The following is an 11,103-nucleotide window of genomic DNA, read 5'->3' as shown; positions in this document are numbered from 1 at the left end:
TTGGAGGGTGAGTTTCCACAAGACTTCACGAAGGCTCAGAAGAGGAGACTCATGAAAAAGGCAAGCGCGTATCTCTTCCTAGAAGGATCCCTCTATCAAAGAGGGAAGGATCAAGTGTGCAGAAGAGTACCAACTATCAAGGAGATTCCAACCATTCTAAAAGGTTTGCATGAAGAGGCATGTGGTGGTCATTTTGCCCAAGAGTTAACTGTGAAGAAGATTTTGCTTGCGGGGTATGTTTTGCCAAGTTTGCATGTGGATTTCCAACATTGGTGTAAAAGTTGTCACAATTGTCAGATTAATGGAAACAAGCGTCTGTTACATGGTCCACGTCAGTTAGTCCTTGCAAATGGTCCATTTGAAAAATGGGGCATTGATGCTATGGGTCCATTGCCTAGGACTAAAAATGGGAAATTGTATATCTTGTGGCCATAGACTACATGACGAGATGGGTAGAAGCACAAAGTGTGGAAAAGGTAAATGAGAGGACAGTGAGCAAATTTGTCTACACTCACATTTGTTGTAGATTTGGCACACCTTTGGAGATTGTTTCTGATAATGGTCCAGGTTTTAGAAAGGGCATGCTTACAGAAGTCTGTGATGAACTTCACATTCTACATCGTCATAGTACACCCTACTATCCCCAATACAATGGTCTGGTAGAAAAAGATAATGGTGTCATTGCAGGCATCATTAGAAAGATGGTGAGAAACAAGACAATGTTGTGGGATGACTTCTTGGATGGTGCATTGTGGGCGTATCGAACCACATATAGGGAAGCCACGGAGTTTACACCATTTCACTTGGTCTATGGTCAAGAGGCTTTACAACCAATTGAGCTCAACATCCCAACAATACGACTTCATGGCAAAGCAGCACAAGATGATCAAGAAGCATGGATGGATCGACTTCTTAACTTAACTGAGCTTGAGTGGAAAAGAGAAGCAGCATACGAGTGCTACAAGAGGAAAGCTACGCACGCGAAGGAAAAGCTTGACAAGAAACTGAAGGACAAAGTCATCAATGAAGGAGATCTTGTGCTAAGGTATGACAATCGACTCGATAATCGTTTTGATGCCAAATTTGAAACTAGATGGCGAGGGCCATACATAGTTAAGAGGGCTTTCAATTCAAGTTACTATCAACTTATGGACTTGAATGGGAAAAACCACTCTAGGAAGGTAAATGGTTATCGCTTGAAGCCCTATTTGAGTCGCCTTCTACCAAAGGATCTACCAAAGATCTATCAAAGGGCAGCTGTCTCATGTAAGTATTGTTCCGTGAAGCATGAGTGTAACTCAAACCAAAATTCTGAAGGGCCAAATAATGACGATCTCGTCAACGACTCTGAAACACTCTCTTCGGAAAAGATGCTCTATGATGGTACATGAATATATCATCATCCTAGGGGAGGGTTAATGATAGCCGTTTTTCGGCTTTCCATAATTTCCATACTAAGCTACCTCACCCTATCAAATCACTTAGACATTTTGGTTATCCCTACCATTTCACTATATATAGGTGTGTGTGAGTTAGGGGACTTTTCCCATATCTTCTTAAAAACCCTCAATTAGCTAGTCACTAGGCTAGTTGAGCCAAAAACATTAAAAAAATAAAAAAATATAAGTATATTATGGCCCATTTGTGTGTAAATATTTCATTGTATATAGGGCCTAAATATAAGGATTTTTCATAATTATTTTGGTATTTATTTAAATATTTATACTTAGGTGTGTGTTATTTATGCTATGTACATTGACTCACCATTACCATATTTTTTCTTACCATTTTGCATACTCTTTATTCCATATAAACATAATTTCATGCAAGCTTCTCTTATTTTTGGTGTAACTCCATTTCAATAAAAATCCAAAAAAACTAGTTTTATTTATGTGTATATTTTTTCACTATTGTGATTTTTCCTTCCTACATCTATTCTCTTTTACTCTCATAAATTAAAACACCAAAAATATTCATCTTTTTATGGTAGACTTATAATGAGAGAGATTTATTTTGACCCCTTTATATTTTTTCCACCTATATTATTTATATTTGACATGTACATATCTTTTTAGACCCCTCAATATTTGATTTTCTTAGTTGTACTATTCACTTATATCATGATCTCAACAATATCTTCAATTATAGACCTACCAAATAAGGTCAAAGGTATGTGGCATGCATGCATGCACCATGGGGAGCTCACTCTTGGAGGTATTCAAAAGAATCATCCAAAGAAGGACCTCACAAGGACCTTGGGCAGTGGAAAAAACAGTCGGTTTTGCTGAATTTGTAAAGATCACATGCTCCCCGAATTTGAAAAGGTGATACAAACAAAAAATGTAGCTCGTGAGCTGAACTTTCACCTCAAAATTTTTCATATTTTGTTAAGCTACGAGCTGTGAGCTATGATTTTATTGGTGGACCCCAGTTTGCCCATGCTATGCAGCCACACTCCCTCTTCCACTTTATCATTTTCCTCTTTCACACACACTCCTCCCTCTCCTTCCCACTCCCAAACCTGCAAATCCCATGTCCTAATTCACCCTCTTCACCATTGCCACTTCTCTCACACCTCCATAGCCTTCATCCTCCATTTCTACACCCTAGGTGTCCCCCTTTCTCTCTACATATATGTCCATATTACCATACTCTCTTCAGCTTTGTAAAGAACTTCAAAAAATCAGCAAAAATCCAAGGTTAACCTCTGCAAATGAAGGCTTTATCATGAATTTTCCAAGGTTTGAAGATAACGTAGCTTCAACGACATGCGTTACTTCGCCATGCTGACCGCTTCTTCTATCGGTGCTGTAAAGAGGTGAATGTCAACTTCTCCAAGCTTCAACCTTGCTTTACAAGCTTATCCCTTCTCTAACTTTTCTCATCATATATCTCACCATTTGGTGAATGATTTTGTAAATATTTTTTTGTGATAATTACTAACTACTAACCACTAACCTTATTGTAAAATGCACCCTCTACTAGAGTAGGCACTCCCAAATTATTCACTCAATCCCTCTCTCCTTTCATCCTCAATAATTCTCTTCCCTTGAGCCCACATCCATGTGACTCAAAGGACAAGAGAGACCCACCCTCATTAAAAATAAATAAAAATATGCATAATCTTTTATTCCTTCAAATAAACTTGATTAAGCCTAATCCTAATCGGGGCTTCTAAAACCTATAAATAGAGCCCTTCTCTCCCTTGTAAATCATCCCATGATCACACTACACCACACCATTCTCAACACATAACACACCACTCTTCAAGCCTAGTTGTGTAGAGTGTGTGCATTGTGAGTGCTCTATTCCATCACTACACATAGGTGCATGGAGAAGCTTGAAGTTGGTTATGCCATCTAGAGGAGTGGAGTGATACTATACTCTGCAATCACACTTGTAGCCTACTCTTGTCCATAAATAAGATTCATAGTTTTGGGTGCAATTGTATGCTTCAACTACGACTCTTCTCTCCAAATTGACTTGATAAGTTGGCTCATCAGGTGGTTGAAGGTATATTGTCCTTGAAGTTTGTTGTGCCATTTCATGCTTGGTGGTTTGAGGGCTTGTTGAATTGTTTGCCAAAACTTTCAATTGTAAGAGGGTGCTCGGTGAGAGGGCTCCCGTGATCCTAAGACAATTTGTGTATTGGCAACAAGGTCAAGTTTTGTGTTGTCTCTCTATTTCTCATCAAGCTTTGTGTGTATCTAGTCTTTAAGGCTAAGAATGAGTTGCTCAAGTTGATTTGTGCGCTTTACCTCTCTCTGGCATGGTGAATGTTTGTGTTTGGTGTGTGTGTCTATCTTGCATTCCCCTCTCTTTGTCCGTTTGAGTACAAGAAGATATCACGTGCGTCCTAGTTCGCATCTATAACTAGGTGGTGCCCCTTTTCTTGTTTGGTTTCTGGTTGTGGGTTGTTGTTGTCTCTGATTGTGCTTGCCCCATCCCCAATTGAGCAGCGCGGGAGCCTCGAAGGGTGTTTAGAGGCCGCTCTTCTTGTTGCCCGCCCCAGACCGCCTCAACGGCATACAAACTTAATGATAATCAATTGTTATGAGAGTAACCACCATTTTACGACAATCAATTGATATAAGAGTAACCACCATTTTAGGACAATCAATTGATATAAGAAAAACCACCATCTTGCGACAATCAATTGATATAAGAGTAACCACCATTTTTTAAATCAATGAATGACAATCAGTGATTCCACGTGGCGTATTGCTTGAAACTTAAGAGAAAAAACAAAACTCATAGAAAATTTGTTGTCTATTGAGATATAGCAAAGTGTTTTTATTACTCATACATCATCCATGGAGCATTAAACCCAAATTTTAAAAGTGCTTTTATAATTCAAAAGTCTCAGAAAACCCTGCTTCATAAAGTACATCATATATCCATCAAAAAAGGCTACACTCATTTCAGAGGGAGGGCGTAAGCATCGTTCTGGCTGGGCTTCAAATCTTTCTAATTCTTCGTCCAAAAGTGCCAAGGTCTTTCTCTCTGTGGATTTCTTCCTCACCCAACCTTCCACAACAATCCTAGATATGGCTTGTACCTCCACTGAAACCTTATATTTGAACCAATCTGTGTTGTAGTAGTCAGAGAACTCTCTACAAAACTTACAAAATTTCCATATCACCCATCCTATGGCGTACACATATGTGGCCTTGGTCCATGGCACGGGTGATTTCCATCTAGTAACTCAGGAGCTCGCCAAGGATGAAGCTTTTGCCAGTTTTCATCGGTATTGTTGGTCTTTTGTGTCTCTAAGCCAACACGCAGAGACAATCCCCAATCAATTACTTCAATACGGGGTGTGAGATCCTTGGTAAAGTCCAACATGATGTTCCATGGATGGAGATCATTGTGGATCACTCCCTCGTCATGTGCGAATCGCAATGCCTTCACCAAGGCATGGATCAATAAGGAAGCATGATTGCACAGGCTCTTGATACGTGTTTTCTGGTCTTTAGAGGGCTGCTCCCATTTAAAGTCTGCAGGGATCTTTCCTTTGCCCTCTTGATGCTCTACAAGCGACGTGAAAGAGCCATGTGGATGGGGCACTGTCTCCATAAGATCACCTAAAGTTCCCCCATTGGAGTAGGGGAATATCAGAAACCATGGCAACGTTACAGAGTGGGAAATACTCCTCACAATCCCTCTATGGTTGAGATCTACCCCACTTTCTGATGCAAAGATTTTCCACTGATGCTTGGCCTATCCTTTGAACTCCTTGGCACAATAAGTACTCGTTGCAGGAAGGAAACCGATCCCTTTGATTTGAACTTGCCACCCTGTGCCATAATCCCCTGACCCAAGTTTCTTGATTTTCTTAATGGACTTATTTGGAATGCCCAGAGTCATACTACATTCAAAATTGTATATATTGTTCTCTAGGTGATTGGCAGAAGCAGTAGAACCCGATGTTCCCTCAATGGCAGCCTCCTCAATAAACGGTTCTCCAACTTGGATGCTCCCCACAACTCTGGTGACAATCATTCGCATTTTCTTGATTAGGCCAAACTGTGTGTCTATGTGGGATGCTCGCCTTGACCTCTCCTTTTCAGCTCTCCATCTAGTGTTCCAATGCTCTAGCTTACCCTTGTCTACTTCTTGAGGGCATTCCTCTTTCAAATCAGAGGCCACCTTGGGCAAATTGCCCACCCAACTGCTCAGTATAATGAGTTTATTGATTCGGTTGTTTTGTCTGGATATAACAACAACATTTTGCGGGCAATCTCACTGTATAATGATTGCAATCTAGACTCATCTACAACAATCTGCGCTATATAGTCGGGATCCAGTGCACTCACGATTGTAATCAACAATTGTCTAATTTTCTTTTTGAACTCTATCATTGAAGTAGCAGAAGGATCCATTTTTCCTGCAATGGTATTATTGCAAACAACACATTGTGAAATATAACTATGTGCCACTGCATTTGGATATTTTCTAAGTGAAAGAAAAAGTGCAATATAGACCATAGATCTCGTACGCTTTTGCAGTGACACACCTAATCGCAACTACAACCATGTGCCAATGCCTCACCGTACGACAACTTACAAACAGATGCTCCTCTCATTCTAGCAGCAACACACCTAGTCGCAATTTCAACCATGTACCGAAGCATGAATGACTGGGAGCAACATAAAACATAGTCACCCTACGCTTTTGCAATGACACACCTAGCCGCAATTGCAACCATGTTCCAGTGCATCCACGCATGGTGACTTCTTTCAAATAGATGCTCCTGTCATTCTAGCAGCAACACACCTAGTCACAATTGCAACCATGTGCTGAAGCATGAATGACTGGGAGCAACATAAAATATAGTCATCCTACGCTTTTGCAATGACACACCTAGCCACAATTGCAACCATGTGCCAGTGCATCCACGCACGGTGACTTCTTTCAAATAGATGCTCCTGCCATTCTAGCAGCAACACACCTAGTCGCAATTGCAACCATGTACTGAAGCATGAATGACTGGGAGCAACATAAAACATAGTCATCCTACGCTTTTGCAATGACACACCTAGCCGCAATTTCAACCATGTGCCAATGCATCCGCACACGGTGACTTCTTTCAAACAGATGCTCCTGTCATTCTAGCAGCAGCACACCTACTCGCAATTGCAACCATGTGCCGAAGCATGAATGACTGGGAGCAACATAAAACATAGTCATCCTACGCTTTTGCAATGACACACCTAGTCGCAATTGCAACCATGTGACAGTTCATCCACGCACGATGTCTTCTTTCAAGATTCAAGCATATGAAGCATTATGAAATTATTTGAGCACACATTCATGCATTAGATGCTACCGTCAATCTAGCAGCAACACACCTAGTCGCAATTGCAACCATGTGCCGAAGCATGAATGACGGGAAGCAACATAAAACATAGTCATCTTGTGTTTTTGCAATGACACACCTAGCCGCAATTGCAACCATGTGCCAGTGCATCCACGCACGGTGACTTCTTTCAAACAGATGCTCCTGTCATTCTAGTAGCAACACACCTAGTCGCAATTGCAACCATGTGCCGAAGCATGAATGACTGGGAAGAGAAACATAAAACATAATCACCCTATGCTTTTTCAATGACACACCTAGCCGCAATTTCAACCATGTGCCAGTGCATTCACGCATGGCTACTTCTTTCAAACAAATGCTTCTGTCATTCTAGCAGCAACACACCTAGTCGCAATTGCAACCATGTGCCGAAGCATAAATGACTGGGAGCAATATAAAACATAATCATTGTACGCTTTTGCAATGACACACCTAGCCGCAATTGCAACCATGTGCCAGTGCATCCACGTACGATGATTTGATAAAAGAAATTTTAAACCTTTAAGTTTTAACGCAAAAAACTCAAAAAAACATCAATAAAATAAGGAAGGGTTTAAAAAATTACTGCTACACTGCTTTGAGAATATGGAAAGCTGCCAGAAAGTTTGGTGAAGACTTTTCAATGTACCTCTTTTGTGAAAAGACAAGCACTGGCGTAACCTTTATATAGCCACGGCGGGCCCGGCGGGCAAATAGCTTTACCCGGCGTGACCGCCGGGAAGATTCACTACCCCGACGGGCCAACTAATTAGCCCGGCGGGCTACGAGCCGGTCTCGAGGTCTCCTTGGAGGTCAAAAAAGATGAATGTCAATTAACAAAATATTTGTTATTTTGCATTTCTATTGTTATTAACCTGAAATTATAGTGTGATCACGTTATTTTCAAATCCCGGAGCAAAAAGTATGTAGATTGCGTAAAGCTTTGTATGGTCTCAAATAGGCTCCAAGAGCATGGTATAAGAAGATACATACTTATTTGATTGGCCAGGGATTTCAGAATAGTCCAATAGAAAGTACTTTGTATGTCAAAAAGAGAGATGGATTCTTCATTATGCTAACACTTTATGTGGATAATATGCTTCTTACAGGCAATACTGAAGATGAAATTGAAGCGTTTAAAGATGCTTTGAGAAAAACCTTTGAGATGTCTGATCTTGGTTTGCTACATTATTACTTGGGTATTCAATTTGTGCAATCAGAGGATGGCATATACATGTTGCAGGCAAAATATTTGCATAAAATTTTGGACAAGTTTGGTATGAAAAATTGTAAACCAATCTCTACACCCGTAGAAACTGGATCAAAGTTGAGCATGCACGATGCTGGAGAACCTTTTGATGTACATACTTATGCAGCAGCGGTTGGTTGCTTGATATATTTGGCAAGCAACACTCGTCCAGACATTCAGTTTGGGGTTTCACAAGCAAGCAGATTTAAACACAGCCCAGGTATGCATCATTGGCAGGCTGTGAAGCGCATACTTCGTTACCTTTCAGGTACCCCTAATCTTTCCATGTTCTTTCCAAGGGGGGATATGTATGGAAAGCACAGTTCTATGCAGCTTCTTGGTTACAGCGATTCAGATTGGGCTGGTGATTTTGACACACGACATTCCACAAGTGGGAATTGTTTTTTCTTGGGAAATGCATGTGTATATTGGCTAAGCAAGAAGCAACCCACAGTGGCTACATCAACTTGTGAAGCTGAGTACAGGGCAGCTTTCACGGCAACAGTTGATTGTGTATGGATACGCAGGTTATTGACAGATCTTTGTGAGTGTCAACAGGCACCCACTACCATTTTCACTGACAGTCAGAGTGCTATGACAGTTGCAAGGAATCCAGTATTTCATGCAAGAACAAAGCACATAGAGGTTCACTACCACTATGTAAGGGAAAGGCTACATGCAGGGGAGATCACACTAACTTACTGTCCTACACATGATAACATTGCAGATCTATTTACAAAGGCGTTATGATGAGAAAAGTTTGAAGCTTTCCGAAAAGCTTTGGGCTTACTCTCATACACACGATGATCTGCTACCTTGTACGGATTCACACTATCACTACACGGGGGATTTGTAGACATGTAGTAGTGTTAATGTGTATACGCGCTTCACCAGGGGCAGTTTTCTCCCAATGGTTTTCTCCCCTAGACATCTGGTGTGAAAGGACACCTTATCTCTTAGGGTCTCATATAAGCTTTGTAACTCTGAGTTTGTATATACTCTATTATTCTAATACAGAGAGATAGACTACAGAGATCTCGTACGCAAGCTCTGTGTCTTCTCCTTCTCCATCTTCTTCCTACTCTGAGTTGCTATCTTCCTTCTGTTTCCTGTTTCATCATCTTCAACATTCATCTGCTAGGAAAAAGACTAACCTCCAAGAACCCAACCTTAAACCTCCCAAACCAAAGTCCCGCAAGAAACTTTTGTAGCCCCTATCAACCTTTTGTGCTTTGTAGCCTCTTTGTAATTTTGTCTTTGTACCCTCATTTTGATGATAATGAAACGACGGCTTTATTTTTCGTTCACTAGTTGTTTATTGCTCATTGATTGTCTATTTATTGTACTCATATTGTTCATTGATTGTCTATTTATTGTACTCGTATTGTTCTTTCGGACATCATCATGAGCATCTTCAAGTAGAGCTTATTTTTTCTCTCCAGTATCTCCTGCCAAGTGGACCGTTGCCATAGAAGCTCAGGAAATTAATGAAATGGAAATCAATAGCCTGGAAGGTATACTTTTCAAGTGTATTTTGAAAAGGTTAATATGTCAGTCTGATTGAGGTTTTTAAGGCATGCTATTTGTCTATGGAAGAACTTAGCTGGATTAGAGATGTTCAAGAACCAAATGAGAAGGTTGAAGACATAGCAGCTAAGCAGGATGCAGAGCAGGATGCAGATGTAACACCAGATAAAGTAGAGGAAGACCAGGAACCAGCATTTTGCCCCGAAATTGAGGAGATTTCTCCAAACTGCCCTAGATGGGGATATTTTGTTTCGAATTTCTTCAAGATCAAAAAGCTCATCATCCTCGATCTCGATGGACTATTTGTGAAACGAGATGTAACCAAACGTGATCCAAAGACTGGAGAACTTAAACACCCTCCACGTCCAGCTTCCGACAGAGTTAAACTAAAAAGAGTGGACGAGAAGTTGTGGATCTACTACCGTAGAGATGTTGAGCAATTTGTTTGGGATTTGAGGCAAATAGCAGATGCAATGATTTGGAGCACTTGTACTGCTGCTAACATTGAGCATATCCTCAGTACATGCTGGCCAGACATATGGGAACATAGGACTTATTACTTTAGGGATCTCTTCTCAAACTGGCAATGTGAAAATTGGTCGTATTTTGAAGAGATTGTTGGAGCTCCAAGAGACCTTGCAGCTGAACCTATGTCTTTCAAGCCCCTTTACCATGTTTGGAACAAGTTTCCAGAATACGAATCCTCTCGGACATTGCTGGTAGATGACTCCAGATATAAAAATCTGCGCAATGTCTGGGACAACTGTATATGTCCACCCACCTTTGATCCTCTTGATGAAGAACAAGACCTTGATTACCTCACGCGTACACTGTTGCCATGGCTGTGCAGATGGGCACTTACCCCCAATACCCTGGAGTATACAAAGGTAAACCCCATCAGCAATCCCAAAGATGAACTTTCGAGTCTAGTCTTTGAGCACTTTGTTATAAATGAAGATGAATGAGATTGTACATCCAGAAGTGCCAGAAATGTTATATATTGTACATTCTTGGTGGATATGTAGACGTTTCTGGATAATTGTTGTAATATACTTTTTGTAATATAAAGAAGTTCTGGCACTTTACTGTCTCTGCACTATACATGTCTCTACACTTCTGAATGTCTCAGAACCACTTTTTAGTGGTGTTAAACCCCTAAAAGGTGGTTAAATTTTTATTATGTTATTGCAACAGTTTTTCTGGAACTGCAACACCATTTAATGGTGATTTTTGGGGGGAGTGGTGAAGCATTATTAACCACTTTTTAGTGGGGCTAAACCACTTTTTAGTGGTGCCAAACCACTTTAGTACCACTAAAAAGTGGTAAATTTTTTATTGAGTTTTTCTGAAACTGCAACACTTTTTTGTGGGGTGTAAACCACTTTTAAGTGGGGCTGAACCACTTTTTAGTGGGGCTAAACCACTTTTTAGTGGTGCTCAACCACTTTAGTACCACTAAAAAGTGGTAAATTTTTATTGAGTTTTTCTG

General features: G+C 40.6%; 1 protein-coding gene across 1 annotated transcript; it reads left to right on the top strand.

The window, feature by feature from the left end:
• The first annotated feature begins 558 nt into the window (after window positions 1-558).
• On the top strand, window positions 559-1,391 carry LOC147439839 (uncharacterized). Its single transcript, XM_086484069.1, has 2 exons — window positions 559-567; window positions 822-1,391. Exons 1-2 carry the CDS (start codon window positions 559-561, stop codon window positions 1,389-1,391), a joined length of 579 nt encoding a protein of 192 aa, XP_086340195.1.
• The last annotated feature ends 9,712 nt before the right edge of the window (window positions 1,392-11,103 follow it).

This window comes from Adiantum capillus-veneris, chromosome 16 (assembly GCF_014529385.1).
Source record: "Adiantum capillus-veneris isolate H3 chromosome 16, ASM1452938v2, whole genome shotgun sequence".
Lineage (NCBI taxonomy): Eukaryota > Viridiplantae > Streptophyta > Polypodiopsida > Polypodiales > Pteridaceae > Adiantum > Adiantum capillus-veneris.
The sequence above is the reverse complement of the archived record's forward strand: the minus strand, read 5'-3'. Positions and strand labels throughout refer to the sequence as shown.